The sequence below is a fragment of the Lutjanus erythropterus genome, chromosome 16 (genome assembly GCF_056507025.1).
Source record: "Lutjanus erythropterus isolate fLutEry1 chromosome 16, fLutEry1.hap2, whole genome shotgun sequence".
NCBI lineage: Eukaryota > Metazoa > Chordata > Actinopteri > Lutjaniformes > Lutjanidae > Lutjanus > Lutjanus erythropterus.
Window position 1 is genome coordinate 10,587,714 of NC_139332.1, and position 24,703 is coordinate 10,612,416.

General features: G+C 39.2%; 1 protein-coding gene across 2 annotated transcripts; it reads right to left on the reverse strand.

Moving 5' to 3' along the window:
* Positions 1-246: 246 nt before the first annotated feature.
* On the reverse strand, positions 247-23,022 carry ldlrap1a (low density lipoprotein receptor adaptor protein 1a). Of its 2 annotated transcripts, XM_084738779.1 has the most exons (10): positions 22,815-23,022; positions 12,769-12,911; positions 11,323-11,435; positions 11,021-11,135; positions 8,104-8,176; positions 7,786-7,881; positions 6,398-6,525; positions 5,500-5,534; positions 5,160-5,191; positions 247-1,189 (listed from the first exon to the last, which is right to left on the reverse strand). In XM_084738779.1, exons 1-10 carry the CDS (start codon positions 22,897-22,899, stop codon positions 1,143-1,145), a joined length of 867 nt encoding a protein of 288 aa, XP_084594905.1. In that variant the 5' UTR covers positions 22,900-23,022; the 3' UTR covers positions 247-1,142. The 2 variants fall into 2 exon arrangements, with proteins under 2 accessions (XP_084594905.1, XP_084594904.1); XM_084738778.1 differs by lacking the exon at positions 5,160-5,191 and having other exon boundaries at positions 22,815-23,012.
* Positions 23,023-24,703: the final 1,681 nt, after the last annotated feature.

The window sequence follows — 24,703 nt, forward strand, 5'->3', positions numbered from 1 at the left end:
GAAATGAAAAGGTGGTGTAACAAAGTGCGCTCCTGGAACATGTTGTAGTCATCAAATTCAGAATTAGTGTATATTGACAAAAACACAACAAAGTCTGAAGATTAAATATCTGGTCTTTGTTCTGTATTCAATTGAATATATGTCAAAGTTTCTGCAAATCATTGCAATCGGTTTTTATTTACAGTTTACACAACGTCCCAGCTTTTTTGAAGTTGGGGTTGTACATTAATATACCAAAAGAGTCAATTTCTTACTCATGATTATATATTTAATTCTGTATAATGCTGGTAGATTACAGTGTACATGAAATGGCCATAATGGAGTCTGATTACCTGGAACACATCTGGGCTTCAGTCAAGAGTCACTGCTGTTACACTGCAGTGAGAGAGTAACGCCTGTAACAACATGTCTTGAGTGAGCCGCTGCTACAAAGAGTTCATATAAATACAACAACTAGATTGATTCTCAGATTTTAGAAATTAAACAAACTTTCATCCAAGGTGGTGAAGGGACAAATCGTCACATTGATTAAATCCACTGAAATTTTGTTAAACTTTAAAGTGTGTCTGATTGTCCTGCTATCATTAAGGCCTGTTGATACAGTCTGTACATCAGTCTGAATTAAATCCTACTTTTGTCTTCATCCATAAAAAAAATAATTATACAACTATAAATTATAACTAAACACATATACAAAACACTGATTATGGTGCCAAAACTACTGAAACAGAAAATGTAAGCAAACAAAAGACAACAAATGCTGACAGAAGATGAACATACGTTTGTAAAGATGTCTGCAGTGTAATAAAAGGAAGATATTATTGCTTTGGTGTGTTTCCACAAGGAAGGAATTGTCCATGTGAAGAGGGCAACAACAAGGTGAAGAGAGGCCAAACGTTATCTCACAGTTCTACACTTATTCCCTTATGGACTTACTGCAGCCTCGTCTCAAACACAGTGATGCCTGGTTAGTTCACAGGAAGACATAAAGACAGCCCTCCTCCCCTTTGTTGTTGTCTCTCCCTCGCTGCTGTGTTGTGGTGGTCAGAAGCCGAACAGATCGTCTCCGAAGGGGCTGAGATTGTTGGGAGTGTTTCCATTGGTGCTGTCCCAGTCAGGTTCAATGAGCCAGTCCTGGGGTGTCACCCCAATGTCCAGGACCTGGGGGTTAGTACGCGACACTGCCAGGCTGAGGAGAGACAGAAAAAAAATGATAAGAAGAGAAAAAAAAACTCATAAAGATCTTTGTTTCACTTCAAAAAAATGTTAAACCCTGTAAGGATAAGGCTGATGTTATTTTCTATTTATTTGTTTTTACTACAAACCCCGGTTCCAAAAAAGTTGGGAGGCTGCATAAAACAGAGTGCAAGGATTAATAAATTTGACTTATACAGTACAAAGACAAGATATTTAACATTCAAACTGATAAACTTTATTGTTTTTTGTAAATATACACTCATTTTTAAAATTGATACCTGCAATATGTTTCAAAAACATTGAGACAGGAGCAACAGAAGACTGGAAAAGTTGTGGAATGCTCAAAAAACATCTGTTTGGAAAATCCATAATATTATTAAAAGAGTCAGAGAATTTAGGATAATCTCTGTACACAGGGGGCAAGGCTGAAAACCAACGTTGGGCGCCCGTGACCTTTGACCCCTCAGGCAACAGCACATTAAATATCAAGCATATTACATAGAAGGGCATGGAAACACTTTGAAAAGTCACTGCCCGTAAGAACAATTTGTCACTGCATCTACAAATGTAAGTTAGGACATTGTGTCCACTGGTGCCAATCTAAATTGTCCCCTTCTTCTTTAGCTCAAAGTTCTTAAGCCAGAATCTGCGATGCTATGCAGGTGTGTTAGAGTCCACGGCATCATGGGTAACTTGCACATCTGTGAAGGCCCGAAGGCACAAACAGGCTTTAGAGCAACATATGCTGCCATCCAGGCGACACTTTTTCAAGGACGTTCATTCTTATTTCATCAATACAATACCAAGACACTTTCTGCACGTTACAACAGTGTGGCTCAGATACTAGACTGGGCTGCCTGCAGTCCATTGAAAATGTATGGTGGATTATGAAGTACAACATGTGAAAGAGAACCAAGACTGTTGTACATTTGAAGTCATATATCAAGCCAGAATCGAAAGAATTTCACTTTCAAAACATCAACAATTATCGTCTTCAGTTCCCACATGCTTACAGAGTAGTTAAAAGAAAAGGTGATGTAACACAGGGATGACCACGCCCCCATCACAATTTGGAACATGTTAAAAGGTATTAAATTCCAAAAAGACCCCCCCCCCCCCCTCCAAAAAAACAATAAAGGTAATCAGTTTGAACAGTAACAGTATTTGTTTTTATTTACTTCTTACACAGCATCCCAACTTTTTTGGACTTGGGTTTGTATCTGTTGATACTGTTACCAAATCCCCAAAACATAGACCAAAACAAACAAGGGTTAGTCCATCTCTCAATACTTGACTATAACACTGAAACCACGTCTACAAGTGAATAGTGTTCTTGACTAGTTTTAGCCACAGACTGACCTTTGGCGTACCAGTGAGTATTTCATGTTTATACACTGATACACTGATTGATCATCTTCTTACAATGGCACCTGTCAAGGGTGGGATATTAAGCAGGAAGTGAACAGTCAGTTCTTCAAGTTGATAAGTTGGAAGCAGGAAACGTGGGCAAGTGTAAAGATTTGAGCGACTTGACGAGGGCCAAATTGCGATGGTTGATGACCGATCATCTGAGGATTTCTAAATGAAAGGTAGTTGCTTCATGGCAGCAAGATTCGTCACTAGCAAACCTACGCCCCTAACATGTTTTCTACGACATGCCTAAGCAGAAACGATGCTCTCCCCAAATTCTCATCAGTAGTAGTCACATGACTTTGCCAGCGCCTCAATAAACGGATACCCTAAAGACTTTGGATTGGATTTTTAAACTCTAATTGTTTCTACTGAGCTAGTAAATGGTCCTCAGTCTCTACTGAGTGAGGTGTTTTGAGACATGTAACTTGTGAGTCTAGGGTCAAAGCATCTCACAAACAGAAAGTCTTGGTTAGTGGGAGTCCAAGGATGAGATCCAAGGAAGGGGAACCCATGAACTGGCAATAGGGTCATACCTGCCCAAAGCACATTGATGTATATGAGGACCAAAGGCTAGCCTGTCTGGTTGAATCCCAGAAGAGCTAGTATGGCACAGATTGTTCAAAAAGTTAATGCAGGCTATGATGGAAAGGTGTCAGAACATACAGTGATTATGAATGAATGTCCATTCTGACTCCTACATGGAGGCACGTGGAAGTGTAGCAGGAATAGCTCATTGCTGAGGCTGTAAAGATAGTTTAGAATTCTGTTTTTGTGTTCTGCACTTTCTGGTGTAAAAGTTCTGCCTAGTTGGGGCATGTACCCTGATGGGACAACCTACGGTCCTGAGCAGGGAATTTTCCCTGTTAAGATACTTTCCACAGCACCAGAGAGACTGTTTAAGGTGTTGCTGGTTCCCTCTCCTCTTCTGGCCTGTTTTACCATGTTTACTCAAAAAGAAATACTGTGCTGTTTGGACAACAATGAAGCTTTGTGGCACAGAGAAATAAGATCAGGCTTTGTGCAAGTAATAACTTGTTAGTGGCATCAATTCATTTGAGGTTTTAGTTCTTCTGGAATTTGTTGACAAAAGGAGAAATATACAGTATCAGCCTTATCCTTAAAGACAGAATGAATGAATGAAGTTATTATATTAAAGTTTAGCCTAAAAGGTTTATGATGAAAATGTTGTTTTTTACCTTCTCGAGAAAATGTGATTAAAATTTTCTGGACAGAAACCAAAGACTGAGGCTTATTAAGACAAAGTATTCTTTTTGCCACATGAGGGCTCATAATGAACAGGCCTGAGAGTCTATTCATAATGATCATTTCTAATGCAAACACTTCCCAGAGTAAGAGCTGCACAGGAGGCAGAGATTATCCTCTTGGGGGAGTGATGGTGGGATCAAACTAATGACTGACTTCATAAATAGAAACAGAATAAAACCTGAAGTGTTTACTTTTTCTCTTAACCCTCTTCTTTTTCACTGGACTTGCCTGATATCACTTAGCCAGAGGAGCTGTTGCTCCTACACTTATACCTTTACGGGGTTAGCTTGACTATAGATCAATACCTCATATAACTTAAAATAATCCAGTGTATTAGCTACAGTGAATGGCGGATGACAGTCCCAGTTTGGAGTACAAGGAGTACTGGTGTAGGAAGCTAAGCGCTGTTTCCGCTTCACGGGCAAAATCAGTAATTCCCAAATTCGCCAAAGTAAAGCAATGAAAATATTCTAAATATAGCATACATTTAAGCTGATATTCATGTTTTCAGGCAGGCCTTTTGTCAGAGGGCTATGATTTGTTTGTCTACAGCAGCACATTGCTTAGTTTCCCATGATGACCAACAACAAGTACCTCATACAACCCCACCTAAATTTAATTCCAACTACGCCTTTCAAGTTTGGGTCACACAGTGAATGCTCAGCCTCCCAGACGTGTTTGTATAACCAAAACCTCAATCTCCTCTAATAAGGCCCCTCAGTTTGGCTGCAAACTGCTTTTAGTCTCTTGGATAATAAGATATAGAAAGCCCGGGTGGAGGTCAGCAGGATTTACTTCAAGACATTCAGTTCCCTTGAGCGGTGGAGGGGTAAATGGTTTGATCTGTCGGTTTAAGTGACCCAGTGCTCCACTTTTACACCAGCGACCACAAACTGAATAATAGCCCTTGGTGTGCAGTGGACTCACATTATTCCCTCTGATTCAGTCCATTCACTAAAAGACAAACAGAAACTATAAAAGAGGGGCTATTAGGGGAAAAAAAGCTATTTTTGGTGATGATGAGATGGGTGGGAACAATGACATATTTCACTTTGACTGAAACTCAATACTTTGAATTAGCTTTCTTTCTTTTCTGAAGCCAGTCTGGGAGGAAATAACGGACATAGGAAGCTATTCCACACTACTGACTAACATTGCTGACCTGTGAATGGTGAGATTGGGTTTGGCGGTGATTGAATGGAATGGATTAAGGTTAGGTTAGTAATTAGGACTACTACACTAAAGTAAGGCTTATGACAGTTGACAGTGGTACTCAACTTTACCTGGATATGAACCATAGCTATCCAGAGCACAGCTGGAGACACAAAAACACAATAGATTGAGGATAACTGAAAACCCATCTATCAAATTATCTCTCAGTGATTGTGTTTTGTCCCACACATTCCATACAATCAGAGACTGAAGGATCTGCATCCTGCAGTACACAGAAATCATCACTAAGTGGCGCTGTAAAGCCAGGCAGCAGGAGAATGAACTACAGTGTGCTTAAGAATTTGACAAGGCAGAGTTTGGTGAGGGGCATTTTATTTTAAGGAGCAGCAGAGAGAATCAACTTTGATTAATTTCACTTAATAAGTAAACTATCAAGATAAAATCTCTCACCTGGAGAAGGCTTCATCCAAACCATCTTCTATTTCCTATAAGAAGAAGAAGAAGAATAATTTTGGCTTAATATTCTAGGACTGTGTCTGTCATCTGTTTTAACATTTGAAGCTTCTACTGAGGTTTTTTGAATGCAGCTCTGAATGTCTAAAATCATATTTTATGACATCATCAACCCCGCAAAAAACGTCGACAACAACAAAAAAAAAACCCTCAATTTGAGGAATGTGATTCATTGAATTAAACGTGTTAATTTCCTAGTATTAAATCAACTAAATTTAATGAACGTGACTCATCATTTTTGTCGAAATAAACATAATTTATGGTGCAGTTAGATTGCTGATAGACCGCAGCAATGTCATTTTCGAAAAGCTACATGGCAACAAGCATGGATTGAAGAAGAATACTTCTTTAGATAAAACTATGACAACATTATTAAAACATTACTGCATCTAGCTTTTTTCAATACATTTGGCTTTTGGACATTTCAATGGTCTGGAATTATTGGAAAGATTTGGATCATGAGAGTTTGAAAAAATCCTACATAGCCACCACAAATAATGTAATGTCAGGTTTATAACGATTAAATAGAAATGCAAAAAAATGAAGCTTCAGTACAAAGTTATGGTGTTTGCAAACAAACAGTTTGATATGACTACATATATACGACTTGATATAAGACCTAAATAAGACTCAATTTAAGAAACCTCATGTTATTTTCAATCGTATTTAAGAAGGTGAAACATTCTGAAGATTTTTGCAAGACTTTTCCAGGATCTGCAGACCTAAATCAATTTGAAACATAGAGGACTCAAGTCACACAGAATCCAAGATATCCAGATAAGCTTAAAGTCAATGTTGGCCACAAAAGCCACAAAGGAGAAGAGAGGCATCTTACCCAGGCAGGGTTGTTATTGGTCTCAGAGGGCCTGTGGTTATCCAGCTGCTCCTCCTCTACATTCCCATTGGTCTCCACTACCACGTTCACATTGTCCTCAAAGTCCAACAGGTTGTCTGTGGCAACATCTGCTTGAGAGGAGGAGGAGGAGGAGGAGAAGGAGGAGGAGGAGGAGGAGGAGGAGGAGGAGGAGAACCAGTTAGTGTTGTAGAACACACAGGTAATCTGGTACTCAAATGAAATGTCCAGTCTTGGACGATGACAGCATTTTCACAGCTGGAGGCAGAGCTGTCACTGCACTGTGATGTTCTTCCTCTTTTTTGATTTAAAGACAAATTAATGTTGAAATTTCCTTCCACTGAAGCAAATTTTTTCACTAGAGGACATGATATTGAACTGATTCAGATTAGCTGGTTTTACTGTGATGTGATTGGTGTTGTGAGACTGTAATGTGTAGTAATGTGTGCGTACTGTGCATTGTAGTAATCTCAATTTTCACTAAATGTAACTGTAATCTAATCATGTCTATTTTTTCTGTATCTGTAATGGCACACAGTTATCGTTTTTTTCCTGACTATGTAATCGTGTCACACATAATCTGTTACTCCCCAAGCCTGGTACAGTGTAATGTCAAAGAGACAAAGAGTCTACAGTCATGTCACGCAGCAATCCTTTAAGGTTGTGATGGTCACTACATCACAGAAAAGTACTTTTTTTTAAAACCCCTAGTGGTGCAAAATATTTAAAATGTGACCTATGAGTGGCAAATGAAGAAACACATTAACCTAATTAGAAAAAGCTTATCTTGCTTGTTCTTGCTGCTTTTAGTAAATATAATTGTAATCTAATATATAATTAAATTTTGATTACTGATGAAAATGTTGGTGATTACAAAGTATTTCTTGCTCTTCTGCAGCCATGAGCTTGTAAGGTATAGGTGGGAGGTTGCCTTTGAGTCTGTATTTGTCATAATTTCCGGCAATCAAAGATGTTCTATTTCCATAATATAAAGAACTAAGATATGTTGGAACATTTTGTTCTGTTTTGTGATGGTTGTGTGTGACTGATTTGATTGTGTGTAGGCTTGTGTGTGTGTGTTAATCCATGCTTTTCAGTTCCTTTTGTACCAGTGTCCTCTGCAAAATGAGATCAGAAAATGAAACCAAAAACAAATAAAAACGTCAAACTACAGCATCATTCTCAGGACATATGAAACAACTTGTCAGGATCAGTTTCAAATTGTAAGAGCTCAACTTTCACCACTCAGCTGCCCCTTGATTCAGCTGTACCGCTAACATTAGCATGGTAATGTACCATAGAAATTAAAAACATGAAAAAAGAAACACTATTGCTGTGGCTCAGAGTTTTTTTTTGTGTGTCTGATTTACCTGTCCCTTTCAGGCTCCCCAGGCTGTTCGATCTCTCTGAATGGGAACTGCTGCTGGCCTCTCCAGCTGAACCAGACTTGGCTCTTTTCCCTTTCTCTAGAATAGAGATGAGATGTGCAGAGAGAGACAGAACACAAGGAGGTCAAAACTTGTTTACTGCAACCTTACAGCAGATATCTACGTCCTTGGAGCATCAAGGCTGATTCAGTACAAACACGAGCGAGTCTCAGACACTGATAAAACAACTACTCCAGAGACAGTGCTTCTGTGTGTGTGTGTCATTTCCAGAACGTGGAGAATGAGGAGTGCGGTGCCTACCTTCTTTGGCTACTTGCCAGAGTTCAAATGCTACTGTGAAGGCCTGAGCTACTGTCAGAGCCACCGCCTGAGCCTGGAGAACAGGAGGAAAACACACTTTGTTACAGAGCATGGATAATGAGTCATGAGTGCATTAGTGTTTGTACACGACTGCTGCACACTGTTCCGAGGCGAAACACAACACGTCCTCTGCCATATGTGGGAACTGAGGTAATAAACATGACTTAGAGGGGGAGACACAGACACAGGCACTTTTTTCAGTGTTCTTTACATATGGTGTTACTTTTGTCCACATAGTAAAAGATAAGTAAACAGAGGCACCTCAGCATACAGGGTAGTACCTTATTGGCTATTTAGTCCCTGTTTGTAGTAGAAACTATTAGAGTGCTTTTGGCTACTTTTGGTTTACCTCAATAAAAGAGATATGGTAAAATTCTTTAGTCTGATATAGTGTTTTTTAGGGCTGCAACTAATGATTATTTTCATCACCTATTAATCAGTCAGTTATTCTCTCAATTAATCTATTAGTTGCTTGATCCATGAAATGTCAGAAAGTAGTGAAAAATGTTTATCAAAGCTCCAAATGACAATTTTAGAAGCTGAAATCAGAGAATTTCGACCGTTTTAATTATTATAAAATGACTCAAAATGATTTACTGATTGATTAATCCTGTTACAACCTTGTCACATTGTACGTCCGTGCGCTCCACATGTTTGGACCTATTTTTCAAGTCTTCCCTGTAAAGATTTATTTCATTGTCAATTAATCTGCTGATCCTTTTTTCCCTCAATTAATTAGTTATTTGGTCCATAAAATGTCAGAAAATTGTAAAAAACATGTTGCCCAAAGTCCAAGATGATGTCCTCAAATGTCTTGTTTTGTCCACAGCTGCAAGAGGAGTATAGAAACCAGAAAATATTCTGGTTCCTTATAAAAGTCAGTCAGGCCTTTCCGACTTCTCAGTTAAATATTAATCTTTGGGAAAATCATGAAATCAATGCTTTTATCACTCTTTTTTCACCTCACTCTTTTTTGAGTAATGCGAGTAATACAGCAGCAACGTTTTGTCTAGCATGCTGCAAAATACATCAATTAGACAGCTTCACACTGCAGTACTATAACAAGCAGACGGCAGTGTGTGCTACATACTGTGTCGCTGCCATTTAAAATGGAGACTCTGTATTTATCATAAGTCTCAGGAAGAGCCTTGTGCTTGAAATGTCACAGCAAATAAAAATCATTTGAACAGGAGCTACTTGGTGTGCGGATCTATCTATTTCAGTGTTTACCAACCCCAATGACACTCAGCTAAGTATAGACTAAATAAGAAGAAAGAGAAGTATGATCAGAGGCAGACTGATTTCACATGCGTCAGAATGAAACCAAGGTTTTTTCAACTGAGGAGCTGCTGTAAACAGAGGACAGAGGGTCATCACCACTGTCTCCATATGAGAGAAGCAAGTATTAACGAAGCAGGGTATTTTCATGTTATCCTAGGAGAGAAGGGGATGAGAGTGGAAGCAGGTAAGATGAGAGGAAAAGTGCCCTTCTGTTTTTCAACACGCGGTACCACAGGAAGATGACAGATGGCTTGAGGAGCTGGACTTCTAGGGTTTCCTGTTAAGAACGGGGGAGGAGTAGAAAGGAGAGCTACGATGTCAGAGAGACACAGGAAGAGGAGCAGCATGCATGATTTCTATCCCAAAAAGTGTTTCTGGCCACTCGCCTTTGATAAAAATGCAATAACATGAATAAGAAGCACTTAGCAACACAGCACTGCTTTTTTACTGGACCGAGACGTCACTACCCTTTACTCTTTCCTCCCTTTATGGTTTGGTGGAATATCTAATCTTTATTTTTAATTACCATAGTAAAACATAACTCTTAAAAAATCCCAACTCTGGATTTTAACTTATACTAACCTTAAAGGGCGATTCTGGATTTTTAAAACTAACAATTATCAGTTCGAACTGAACCACTGATGCACGCAAAAGTTAGTCATGGAGTTCCACAAGGTTCTGTGCTTAGACGAATTCTGTTCACCCTGTAAATGATTCCTTTAGAAGGTCAGTGTTTCTCAAACTTTGTACACCGCGTTTCACCTCAGAAAATGTTCTCCAAGTAACATCATACTGACCAACGTTAAAAGCTCTGGACAGTTCACGCAGGAGGCAGGTTTATTCCTAATAAATCCTGTTCAAGTTACTCAAATTATATCTTCCTGCGGTTTCGTGTTGTTTGGTGAAAAGTGGTGTCAACATCTACTTAATTTCCAACACTGCTGCTTGAAATATTTCCCCCCCTGCTTTGCACTTATCTACGTAGTTTGGAGCCACGGTTGCAGTGTTTCTGAACCACTCATTTTCATTCTTTGTATCTCAAAGTACATCAAAGTACTTCCACTAAAAGTGTTCTAGTGTTTAGTGTCACTGACAGACATTACATTAACATTATCCCTACAGAGAAACACCCTTTATTTTTATTTTTTTAAATATCTTTTAGGGCTTTTATGTCTTTACTCGATAGGACAGCTGAAGTGAGGACATGATAGGAGAGAGACAGGCAGGGTGGCGTGCAGTTAAAGGGCCACAGGCAGAAGTTGAACCCACAGCTAGAGGAGAGGACTCACAGCCTCGGTATATGGGGCATACGCTCCACCAACTGAGCTACCCTGCCGCCCAGACAGTCCCTTCTGATGGGTACCTGAACCCGTTATATTCCTCTCTTCAAAACCACCACAAGCAGAACACAGTAGTTGCCTCGATCGGTTAGTTTGTCTGTGTTATTGTGTGACTTGGGTGTTTTCACAACTTAGTTTGTAACCCTTTAAAACATCAAAGTTAACAAACACCAGATGTACCTTTAAATACAACACACACAAAAAAACCACACTGACACTGTGGTCAAACAACTCACCACTTTTCTCTTAGAGCAGAGGTAGGCGTGGCACTCCAGAGTCCCGTTGAGGGTGTTTTGAGCGATATAAGCAAACACCTTATCGTGCAGTTTGTCCACTGTGCAGTAGGATATTCTGCAGGCCAGAGGTGACAGGTTAGAGAAACAGCATTCTGAGAAGTCAAGGAGAGTTCACAGGGCGAGCCGCATGCCACATCAATTACATGACGGTCGTCTGAAAGGGTGGTGAACTTGCCATCCGAAGTGCAACAACACCGTTAACCGGACATTTATGTGACAAACCTGTGCTGCTCTGCTCATACCTGTATATGGAGACATTTTCCAGGAGTTTATTGGTCAAGCTGTCGTGCAGGATGATTCCCTGAGGGGAAACCTTAAGAGCAACCTTCTGAGGCTTCTTCCCACTGGCTTTAGCCTGTTACAGAAACAAAAGAGACATTTGTTTAATAGCATGTTGGTGTGTTGAACTATCAGATCTGGTCCAGTATATTCAGTGGCTTTAAAATCTCAATTTACCAAAAAAAGTACTCAAAATGCAGTGGAAATTTAAGATTTATGAAATTTCTCAGGGGCGATTGTAACTTAATTCTTCAATGATCAATTAAATGAAATATCACACTTGCCGAAACATACCAGAGTATTGATATGAGTGATATGAGATGTTTTGTGTTTCCAACCTCCTGTTTTCTTCGGCCGATTGTCTGGAGATCTGGTTAATTGTTATTTGTGCAAAATTTTGTGACGATGTCAGTGGAAGACTGCTCGGAAAAGTATCGATTTTATTTAGAAATGTAAACCTACCACAATCTCACCCGTTGGTTTGTGGACTGCTGTTTTGAAGCCTGAAGTTTGGCATTGAATACAAGATTGCTAGAGCTAGAAATAACAGCACCTCCATATTTTCTCCCTTTTTTAAGGTTAAGAAGTACAAGGGTATTCTGAAAACGGTCACAATTAATGGTCCATTCATTTGTTGGGGCACACAGTATCTGCAGCCTGCTGCACGTCTTCACAGACTCACCCTCAGAGCAGGCTACGGCTCTGATGCTGATGCTGTTTTGTTAGCAATAAGGTACCTAGCTTTCACAATTGCATTGCTGATCTCTCTGCTACAGCTAAAAACAGACTCCAGATTCCTCTAACCTGCAAACAATTCCTTCATCTTCTCTGTTCCCAGTTGGCCTCGCAAGTTCTTGTACTTTTTGCCATGATGAGCTAGATAGTAGTGTTGGATATTATATTTGTTGAGCGCTGAAACGTGGTGTGTTGAATTTCAATGAAATAAAGGTTGGCATTATAGCATCAGCAAACTCCTGTTTGTTTTCCCTACAGAAATCATAATCCTGCAACTTCACTTCATATTTTTCTCCATCCTTGTCCAGTAGCTCTACACCACCACAGTAATGTAATGAACAAGTTGTCATTGACTGAGTAACGTCATCTTCATCTGTCTCTCATCTGCTCTGCTCCATGTCTGCAAGTTTGTGTCTCTGCGAACCAGAGATTTTTGCCCCACCCTTGGTGAAGCACACAGAACGGGAGAGAAGAGAGAAACTAGTGTGACAGCAAAATACTTAAGAGACTCACACTGAGCTGAGATGAAACAAGTGCAAATAAATTAGGTTACTAACATAAATAAAATATTTGGCTTCTTTCTGCTAGGGTTCCCTTAGAGGAAACACTGGGGAAGCAGTAATCCTGTTGCCTGTATTACACAGAACAACATGAATGATGCTGTCAGCTCTCACCGTAGCAACAATCCTCTTTACTGCAGCAGCCGACAGCTCCTCTCCCTTGGGCTGGTCCACTAGTGTCATGCCGAGGTGACGGAGGTTAAAGGTCATGCCCTCTAAGATGGTCTCCCGTGTGTCAGTCCAGTTCTCTGGAAGCTCTGCGGGGAAAATTTTCACAGAAAAAGAGCGCCAATAAATCAATCAATGAGGAAAAATTCTTGTTGTACCAATTCATCGAGTTAAAAAACATCAAATATTTGTTGGGTACAGCTTCACAGATGACTCGCCTCCACTTCATGTTCCAAAATAAATAACATTAGTCGTGAGAACATTCAAAGAGCTCGAGAAAAACACATATCAGAGGAAATGTAAACAGCCAATGTTGAACTTTAAGTTGAGCCATTTCATCTGCTCTCTCCCCAAGAGGAAAACAGGGTATCTAGGTCAGAGGTACTGTCGATGTAAAGTAAATATATCAACTAAACAAACAACTTATGGGACTCGACAATGAAGAGGCAGAGTTTGGAGCGAGTATACATGGACTCGCATACTGTGATAAGAGGAATGTGTGGTTACAGAGCTCTCCAAAACAGGCCTCAGATGTCTCTTAAAAAATGAATTACTGTCTCCATGTTTGTGCTAACTTCCAAAGAATTAGGAGATTAGCACTCTGATTTGTTCACTGAAAGAATGAGGAGTGTAAAAACTGTAACTGTTGAAGGAACAGCTGCTATCTCCATGTGGTTTCTTATCAGTTTTTGTGCGGTGTCGGCTGGCCCTGACCCTCTGGCTGTGTTTACACAGATTTCCTCTGAGAAAAAGAAGGAGGGGAGAAAAGGCGAGAGCAGAAAAACATCACCATTACCTAGAAATTCATCCTCCTAGCATTTACCTCCTCTGGGATGTGGGGCATACCACATACTCATGCCGACACATGTTCACACACACGTGCACACACAGCCACTGTAAATAAAAGAGGGACTGCAGCTGGAAGGTGAATCTTTTAAGGGCCAGTTCATGATACTCAAATGAGACAAGTTTCATGCCAAAAACCTTTACACTACTATGCGAAAACCCTCTATTAAAAATAAGTAATTTTAAGATGCCACTGATTCATATTCTCCATGGTGAATAAACTTGTGCAAGATGTTCTTCTCCATTTTATTGTGAAAGCCTTAAGGGACAGGTATGTGCTCACATTGCCAATGTTAACACACTGATGTTGCAGGTACTTTATCATAATCCTAACATTTGGGCCTGATGATGGTGTTAGATGTCATCAAAACTGTTACCATTAATCCTGTGGTCAACATGAACATCTGTCCCAAATTTCATGACAATCCAATAGCTGGCAAGACTAAAAACTCTGCATGTGAACCTCATGATGGCACTAAAAGAAAAGTCAAGGGCTCACGATAGTCATCAAACCTCATCCTCAGGGGACCATGAATGCCTGGACAAAATGTCATATTAATCCATACAAAAGTAGTTGAGATATTTTAGTCTCTTTTTTTTTTTTTGGTCTATGCTGTTTCCGTGTCAGACTTCCTGTCTGGCTCGATCTGCTCCGTGCAGCTCAACGTGGCTTCGGTCAAAAATAGATTAGGCCTGTAACTGAAGTGAAGTGGAGCGGAGAGCCGCTTATGGGATGCTTACGGTGGAATCGCAACCGTTGCAATGGACATGATGCAGCCATGTCCAGTGGCATTAGCATGTCAAGACAAAATCTTTCATGGGTTAACATCCTGAAAAATGCAACACTTTGCAATAACAGCCCACATGTTTTTAAGCTGTAAACTAAATGATTAATCACATAAATGTTGGTGTTATTTTGACATTTCTTGCCAAATAAAAATCTGCATTTATATTACAAAAAAAGAATGTTAACACTCTAATCACTGAGAAACTCCTGCCTCGCCCGCCACCCCTTTCAGCCATTTTTTAAAATAATTTGGCTTAGACCTGGTGGTAAGGTTTCACTTTAAAGATGTAAACTTATACATGTCTATGATGAGAGTGATGGAATGAGGGATTGTTTAAGACAATCTGTGTACGGTTTCAGCTCTGTACTGTCTGCTTACTGACTCTTGTTATGGCTCAAAGTGGTTATTTGGCAAAGCACTTGTTACTATGTAAAAGAATTTCCTGCCAGCACAAGAAACAGACACAAACATGATTTCAAAATACAGGTTTTAGCCAAAGTTTTATTCTCTAGGATGACACCATTCATCACACAATTACAAATATGACAAGTATTCAATGTCAATGCCTCTGAAACAGCACTAAACATCAGGGACCAACAAAACTTACCACTTAAACCTGACAGAACTTCATTCTCTTAATGGCTTCCACTGTAGCGAGTTTTACAGACTGTTCAGTTCTCTCATACTATTCTGCTAAAAGGTCAAAACCATCATAACGGACAAGGACATCCCTTAATGGTGAATATCATATTTTCAGTGAAGTTTCAAGAAAATATCCTGAAAAACAGCACCAGTGCAGGTACCAGGCACCACTCAGCCTCAGAGAATGTGGGCTTTGTGATCTGGGGTCAGTAACCCGAAAGGGAAATGCTGTGTGCACGTGTGAACTGAGACCAAGTAAAACCAGATGACCCCGCTGTAAATACAAGTCGACCTCACCATCTGTTAGTGGTACGAGATTATTTTACTGGGTATGAAAATCAGAGAGCTTTCCAAAGGCAGGGTGAGTGTGTGGAAGTGTCTTAGATGTTAGGAGGAGGAAAAGACAGAAATTTAAGAGAAAAATAAGACAATACCAGAATCCACAGCTCTGTAGTCATCCATTAAATCCAACACTAATGGATGAGTGTCCATTTCATGTATCAAAGTGCAAAAAAAGTCTTTGTTGAGCACTGTGACAAGTTAACAAACGTGGTGGTCTTAAAGGGACCAACTGACAGGCCATTCACGTCCTGGCTGATTTGTGTGTCTCCACCAAACACTGAATCACTGTGGAAACCACCAACTGTGGCCCTACAACTTCTGCCACCATTTAACTTTTCTTTCAGCTCTGCTGATTTACATCCACACAGCTCCAAAATCTGGTTTCAGGGAATCCAAATTCATCTGAGTCGATGTAAGGTTTCTACTAATGCAGGAAAAATATAAAGACGAATGTGGTAACGTGACGGTCTGGAAGCCTCTGCAGATGCAAAGTTAAACAAACATTTCAGAGGCATTTAGCCTCAAGTTCACTTATCAGACTGCAGAGCTGAGAAGCCAAATAAACAGAGCAGAACTCAAAGAAAACTAACTTCCATAACTGTTAGAGTGTAAATCAGACACATTCTACCACTTGACTCGTAACTGGTGGGTCCTTATACAAAGAAAAATCTGTCAATCTGGTGATAGTTTTGCTTTTTTTCAGAGAACAGGTTCAACTGCATATTTATTCCTACTAGAGAACTGACGCATTTTGTGCATTTTTGTACAAAAACAGATAAAAATTAAACTTTAGGACTTACTCCGCCCAATGGCAGAGTTTATCTTTTACCCTTTTTTGCACTGACAAAATCAAACAAACAAACAAAAAACAACCTGCCAATGAAGCCACAGGCTGAACACAACTCTGGTGTTCTGATGTAAGAAGGCAGGTGTAGGGCTGTAAGTATTACAATCTCGATAAATCTGTCAATTATTTTCTTGACTAGTTGTTTGGTCTATGAACTGTCAGAAAATGCTAAAAAGAATCCTTCAGTGTTTCCAAAAGGCTAACAATTTGAGATCAAATGTCAAATGTGTTGGACCAACACAAAATTATTCAGTTTACTGTCATAGAGGCGTTTAAAAACACTGAAAATCTTCACATTTCAGGAGCTGGAATCAAAGACTTTTTTCTTAAAAAAAATTACTCAGACCTGATTAATCATCTATCAAAATAGTTGATGTTTAACGTAATAATCAATCAATCATTGCAGCACACCATTTGATTATCATTTGATCATTTGATTATCATTTTAAACATTGGCATCAACCCAGAATTTCACAATTTGCAGCACACCCACTGACAATAGAAGATCATTTTCCCTGTCACTTATGCCAACCAGTCAAATCACAAAACCACAAACCACAGCTCTAAACTATTTTCAGTTTCTCTCAAATTATGGCTGCTGCAGAGCCAATTTGTTTGTATAATTTCATTTCGACAGAACTCACTCAACAGGAACCTAAACGCAGCCTTGGCTTACACGCAAATCTCATCACCACAAGGAACCATTAAACACTCAGCTGATGTATCATAATGATGAAGTGCAAACACATCCTGCATAGAACTGCAGCCTTCTGCTGTACATGCAACACGTTAAGGCACCGAACATACTATAATCATGGTTCTGTGATCGCCTGGGCTGTATGCAGTAGTCTTTACAGAAGGCCTAGCGACACATCTGGACTCAGTGTCAGCCAGCTTTGCTGTCTCTTGAGTCTGACTTGTGGCCTTCCAGCACTTCTAGGCCAAAAACAACATTTCCATCCTCTAACCCCAGGAGTTTGAATCCAGAGTATCATGTCAGATGTGTGATTGGAGAAAAGTTCAGCGATCTGATATGGTCTTTACTGCCATTTGATTCTGCACAGATGTTATGCAGGCAACATTCAATTAAACTGGCTTTCAAGGTCATTAAAACACCACCTTGCCAGCAGAGTATGTGACAGTAGTATATGACTCCAAGGTGCCTGGGGTTGATTGAACATGGTTCTCATCTCTAACATCATCATAAAGCAGCGAGGAGGATGGGAGAGTCTGATAGTTACAACAGATGAAAGGTTAATTTATGCTCCATTTATATATGAAAACAGACACATACATTTTAAATGACATAACCATCACTGCCCACATACTTCCATAAGTTCTTTACGTTGAAATGGATGTGAGGAAGTAACACATCCACTAGATGGCCCTGCTTGGAGTCAAAAGTTGCCCCAAAGAAGAAGAGTCAAAAGTTTCTAACAACAGCAAACATGATGATGCTGGAGGAGGCTGTAATAACGCGCCTCTTGAGAAAGAAGCAAAAAGCGAGGCAGCCTTGTAGACAGCGGTTGGTGCGCAACTAAATACATCATGACATGTGGGTGGAGAATTCTTTTTTACTGCCTATTTGAGGACAAATGTCATTTACATTACTGTTGGATTTTTAAAACTTCTTTGTCATGTCCTGTGGTTGTCTTGCCTGCACTACTGGCTACACTGCACCCACAACTAATGAAGGTACTGATCTGTTTGGTCCGCATCTGTAAGCTCTCAGAAAATGTGCAGACATGAAGACGAAATGAACGTAGAGTACGGATAGAGGGTTTTGTCTGTGAAGTACACTCCTCACTGAAGTAGAAGAATCAACAGGTGAGTCATTCGTTCGTGAAGTAACTACTTTGTAATGGGGTAGAAATATTCCCACCCTGGCTGTGATTCGCTATACTGAGCATTGCTTTGTGTTGGCAGAATCACCTGCTTCCATTTGAGCAGGTCCCTAGAAAAGGCTCTTTGCTGCAGACAAGCACCCTCTGGCCGGTCCTCGACACTGGCAGCGTGCCGCTGTGGGTCGTCTAGGGCGACCAAGACAGGGCAGTAAGAGTAGACAAGTGGATAAGTACGGAGCAGGGACAGGGAGGCCCTTGCCATTTAAAAAAAATAGGACAGTCTCCATGCGGATGAATAGGTTTATCCTCAATTCAAACTGGCTCGCAGTATGTAAAGGTGAATGTCAATGCCTATAGGGCCTCATTAATGTTACTAATTGTGTGAAATGCTGGTCCTGAGGTGCTACGACATCCCTGTTTGTTTTCTTTCCAGTTACTTAACTCCATTCACCTGATATCGTATGGAAGGCCCAGAAAGAAAAATGTAGGCTGATCCTGACTTGGTCCCGTAGAGTCTGACTCTGGCATGGGCAATATGGGTCAGCGCTGGTGAGGAATGTGTGCCCTGCAGCCTCGAGAAGACCTGGTAATCTATACTACAATACACTACTTAACAAGTGGGTCATTAGCTGCATTTACAGGAAGAGTTTAATTCCACTAATAATCAGAGTAAGAACCCAGCCAACGTTATAATGCCTTGTGCAAACATCTGAGTCAGAATAAACTGGCTTTTCACTGCCTAACAACCGTCACAGATAAAAATCTTTCTGATGCGACTCTGGCAGAAATCATTTCTCATGGATGAGGTAATGTATTACGTTTTATTCATGTTTCCTTCCTAACTCTCTGATGTAACATCAACAACAGGGTTTATCATTAATATTTTACTTCACTTGCCTGGTTGGGCAAGTGAATCACACATCTACTTGGCCCAAATCAAGTTTTACTTGCCCCTGTACAAATTCTCTTATTTATAAACTGTTATCAAATAACAGCAAAGATTAAAGTTAATTGCCATGTGTAATCTAGGGTGGTAGCATCCAAAAGAAATTAATAGAAAAAAAATATCCATTCCAATTTTTCAAAGTCCAAGGTGATGTTGTAAAATGGCTTGTTTCGTCAGTCCAAAACCCAAAGATATTGAGTTTAATATGACAATAAACAGAGAAAAGCAAGAAATCTCTGTATCTGAAAGGCTGAAAACAGCATTTTCTACCATTTTAGCACGAAAAATTACTTCAACTAATTGATTACTGGGCTATTAATTAACTGATTTTCCAAAGAAGTCAATAGTGTAACTCTTTTCTACCACTTACAGAGTCAAACAAGTGAGTTGCTAGATTTGCTAGCCCGACATGGCATTTTACTAGCCCCAGGCAAGCCGGCTCATTGATGAACCTTGGATTTCGAACATTTGTCTAGCATTTTTAGGCATTTTAATGTGTTACATATTATAGCTTTAAGCATAGACTTGTTAAAAACCTTTATAATACAGAAATGTAGTGAAAATTAGGGCTGTAGCAATACATTGAATATCGCAATTAAAAATGTCTCAGCACCGTACTATTAATTTTATTTTATTATTAACCTATTTTATAAAAGAACTGTTACTGCTGCATTGTTTTGTTTGGCATATGCACAACAAAAAATGTAGTATACAACAAATGTATTATTTAATAAAGAGCATTTTTTTCATGTTGTCATTTTTCATTGTGTTTTAGTATTGTGATAATTAACAACTGTACACTTTTGACTGTGGCACCATCCTACCTTCAGTTTTTGGTATCTTAACATCCATTCAGATGCCTACATGCTGCACCTTAATTAAAGTGATGGTGCAATGTTGCTCCCTACAGGTTGTGCATGTAGGAACTGTACTTTCTATTGTTTACTGTAGAGCATTTAAGCAGGACAAATTATGAAGCTTTATCACTTTTATCTACCTGCCATGTTCTGTAAATACACTGTCAGTTAGACTGATTACATTTAGAAAGAAAAAGGTCGGCCAAATAACCATAGGCGCTGATAACTGTGTATATAGGTATATACATTAACATCTGAGCTGGATCCATTACTACAAAAATGTGCCAGCAAGATATGTGTCTGTAAGAGCGTATCTCAAATTCCTGAGGCATTCCTATTTTTTCAGGTGAGCTATTAAGGTTACATACAGTAGTAATTTGGGACATTCATGTAATCCACCCTGTATTTTCTATATGCTTTCTGATGGAATTTAAAACAGACCGGTTTGAACTCAAGCCAACAGGGGCCATGCACTGACTGACTCGCAGCATTCCAGCCTTGTCCTCATGGTTACAGGCAGGGGAGCTTTCAGGGCTGCCTAAGCCACCCCGGTCATTCCCCCCCCAGAACTTTACAGCCAGGATCAAGTGAGATTTAGCTTACAAAGTGGCCCTTGAGTCCTACAATGGGCACCAGAGTGCCTTAAAAGGACTTTCATGTTAATGTTGCAGTGTGGGCAAGCTCCTGAACTGCTGAAGGGCCCTTGAGCAAAGACACAAAATCACTGTAAATTCTAGCAGTGACCCTGACCTCTGTACTTCCTCTGGCTATGTGGATGGAGAGAGGAGGCAGTCCTGGACGATTATCAACAAATCCAAAGTACTGAAGCTGTAGTGAGTATATTAAGACAATAAATTAAAGAAATGTTTTGACTACACATGTAAAACATATAGAAAATGTCATTCTTAAACCCTTAAAATCCTTAATTAAAACATGGAAATGAAGTAGGGCAGACTGGGGATAGTTGCAACAGGGGCCAGTTGCAACACGTCTTATAACTCCAATAACTCCAACCAGAAACAATGCTAGAGTGGTGATATTCATACTGCACACGCTCAGTTGTCTTCCACTAGGAAGACATAAGGCACATTGAACATCTGCTGCTGGATTATTGAAAAAAAAAGGTATTAAGGGCATGAAAAGTTTTTTTTTTTCATTAACTGTCATACTGTCCTGACCTTTTGAATGAATGAATCAAATGTTTTGTTGACTTCTGGGTGACACGGTCAGCATATGTCAAGGTCAGAGTGTCTAGCTAGTACGTGATGTTTCTGTCATGACTGATCAGGTGGGGAAAGTTGTAACAAGCCAAGCAGCCATATCAAAATAGACCACACAAGGCGGAATTAGTTTGTTGCATTATAAATTGCTCAGTTCTTTCTGTATCACACTGAAATATAATGATATTGAACAGCATCTGTAACATCTGCACATTGATTCAAGGCAAGCTTTCTACACATAAACAAAAAAAAACAATAACTGCATTTTATTACTAATTATATAAATAAATAATACTAAAATATTGCCTGTTTATAGGTTACTAGCTTATTAGCACAGTTGGTGAAATTTAGAGTATTCTTAACATGTTACAACTCCTGACTTTGTCCAATATTGATTCTTCAAGTCCCCAAATCAATCTTGTGAATGTCCTTTGTTGTCAAATCTTGCACCATGAGATCTTTACAGATATTACAGCAGTCCAGTAAATACACTTAACATCGACAAGACAGAGGAACATCATGAACAACAGACAAATTCCAGTTACTGTGCTACATGAGACTGACAGAACATTGTTTGTGTCTGTTAGTCAAAAACATAGCAGACAGCAGAGCGACAGGAAAGACGTGCATACTTGAAAAAAAGTCTAAAATGAAGAACTCACAACGTGAAATAAAATATTTAGTTTTCTTTAAGGGGAGTTGCCCAACTCCCGAAGACAATGACAGTGGAAACACTGTTAATGTAACTGCTTTGGAGTCAATTCTTGATGTAAACAGTAGTATTTTAATAATGCACCAAGTTAGAAGGTTCTTTGTACAATTTACAGCATTAGTTCTCTGAGAATCTCTTTCATATTTAAGTTAAATTGGTATTGTAACTAAAATAGCCCTAAACAAATCAATACTGAATCGAATAACATTGAATCAGGACATTGTGAACTGAATCAAATCGATTTGGGAAATCTGAATTGATGCCCAGCCCTATAAATTATCTTTAAATTAAATGGGTAATTAGCAGACAACTGTAAGTTTAAGAAATGTTTGGTTGGTCTAGTCCAAACTAGAGTTACTTAAAGAAATACAAAAAGTGTTGCAACCGTCCCCAGTCTCCCCTACACACTTCAGAGGGAGCTCATGTCTACTCTTAACAATAATAAAGTTTAATTTTCGTTGCTGCTGATGTCTACTTTAGTCTGCCTAGTTTCAAAATAACATTTATTTTTGGAAAATTCCTGAGACAGCGTGAACCGCATTGCAAACCGACAGACCTGGCCACCCTCCATATAGAATAACTGAGACATATTTTCCCCAAAACAGAACCAAATACGAGGAGAAAACAAGTCTTCCTAAAGAGGCAAAGTTTTTGTAGTGGACTTCCGTCCGTTTGTCAAACAATAAGAGATGTGCCTGGGCAAGTTAAAAAGAAGTCAAACTTCATCTTTCAAACTTTGTTGCGACATCCCAACACCGGGAAACATAACAGCGTTTTAGTCTTTCTCGCTTTTGAAGTAAAACGCTAAACTTTGGTTAAGTTAAGTTAACAATGTAATGTTGACTATACGTCACTGTGGTAATTAACGGGAAGGTAAAACTGGCACAGCGGTAACCAAAAGTCAACTTCGGCAGTACGGTGAAACTGGAAAATACAAATATGTCTTACTTCTGTGTCTGCCGGCGGTCCACGACTGTTTGGCCATACTCGGGCTCCGGATAATAGCTCTCCCAGCCGACTTTAGTGCATCCATGTCGGTGTTTTAAGAAGCAGAGGGTCGGTGAAGTTTGCTGGTGAGTGTTCAGGAGGAGAAATGTTGTTGACCAGACTGCTGATGGGGAGGATGGACTTGTGGTGCCTTCCAGTGCTGTCAGAAATACCGCAATTTACGAGGTCAGCGCACGTGAACGAGCTCAACACAAGAGGTAATGCTGCATTTGGTGTCTCATGGGACATTAAAGAATGTTAAGGTTCAAGTAGAATGCTATTTTTAAAAATTCTTCTTCTTCCTCTTTTTAATTTCGTTTTTAATCTTTGTTTTTAATTCACTTTAGTTTGAGTTAGTTTCCAGAGTGATGTTTACTTGTTTCATTTTAGTTTTCACTATTTAAAAATGTTTAATAGTTGATGTTTTCTTAGTTTTAGTTTCTTTTTATTATGATATGTTGGATATTTGTCAGGGTCAAGATTTAAGAAGTTAAGAACAACTATTTTAATAGCAACGCAACACTTTGTTAAGGCAGTTGACTCATAGTCATGCAGACACCCTAGTTTCAATAAACATAGCATGGATTGCTCATGCTTGTTGTGTTTACAAATTTGATCAAACTGACAAAGACTAAAACTTAAGACATTTCCTGTTTATTTTTCATTTAGTTTAGTTAGTTTCATAAGTACACGATATTGTTTCGGTTAGTTTTATTTTTTTCCTCAGAAGTCCAGATCTTACTAAGTCAACTAAAATGTTTTTTTTAACACTTAGTTTTAGTTTTTGGTTCAGTTATAGTTAACTTAAATAACCTTGGTTGGTTCATGTGGATGTTTTTTTAAGCAGAGATGAATTTTTTATTATTGTGTATCAATAATATGTATTACCCTTTGTTCTCCAGAAAACTTAAATTATATTGGCTCAGCATATGAGCACAGCTTGAGTGAACATTTGTACTATTGTTACCACTTTGTTCACAATTATTTCAAAATGCTGTTATTTCCTTACACATGAATGCAGAACAGTTGCTGAGATGTGATATTTAGTTGTAGCAGCCTTAAAGTTTCATCAACTTAAAAAGTTTAATCTGTACTGATTTATGTTGCTTGTTTCTCATTCCAGTTTTAGGTGCAACTCAATTTTGTGAACAAGCCTCGAATTACATTATCTTCCTGGAAATGGGCAGCTTTATCGTTCTATTACGACATAGTCACACTCACAAACACACATACATATGCCAGCCCTGTATGACAAATCAACTCTGTTGCCTCAGGATTTCTATAAAAAGGCATATTTGGTTGTTTTGCCTGCCCTGACGCAACAGATTGTAACTTGTCAATGTATTTATAAGTAAGAAATAGGTATTTACAAGGAGTACCTGAAGGCAGCATCAAACCACTGGGGAACCACATCTTTTTTCAAACTGTGAGCACTGGTGGAGGTGTCAACAACATTCATGTAGGTGGCTTGCAGTTCTGGGGCAGTATAAGTTGAAATTGGAAATGCAAGCAACCTCTAGATTTCAAAATTTCTCAAATAAGAGAGAAATGTATTTTTTGCAAATGTGTGATTTGACCGCTGTTATTAAAGGAGAAATATATATTTACTGTACTAAATCATAAAATTACCATGATATTTCATCAGATAACGGTGGGACAGTTCATGCCAAAATCAAAAATACATATTTTTCCCCTGGCCTGTAGTGCTATTCAGCCATCTAGATTTTTTCATGAGTTGCAGAGTTTTGGAGATATCTGCCTTTTCTCGGGGTACTGGGGCTAGATGGCTCTCAGAGCTTGATGTGAAAGTGGTTCTGGTAGATTCCAAAGAAGTTCCAATAGATTCTACT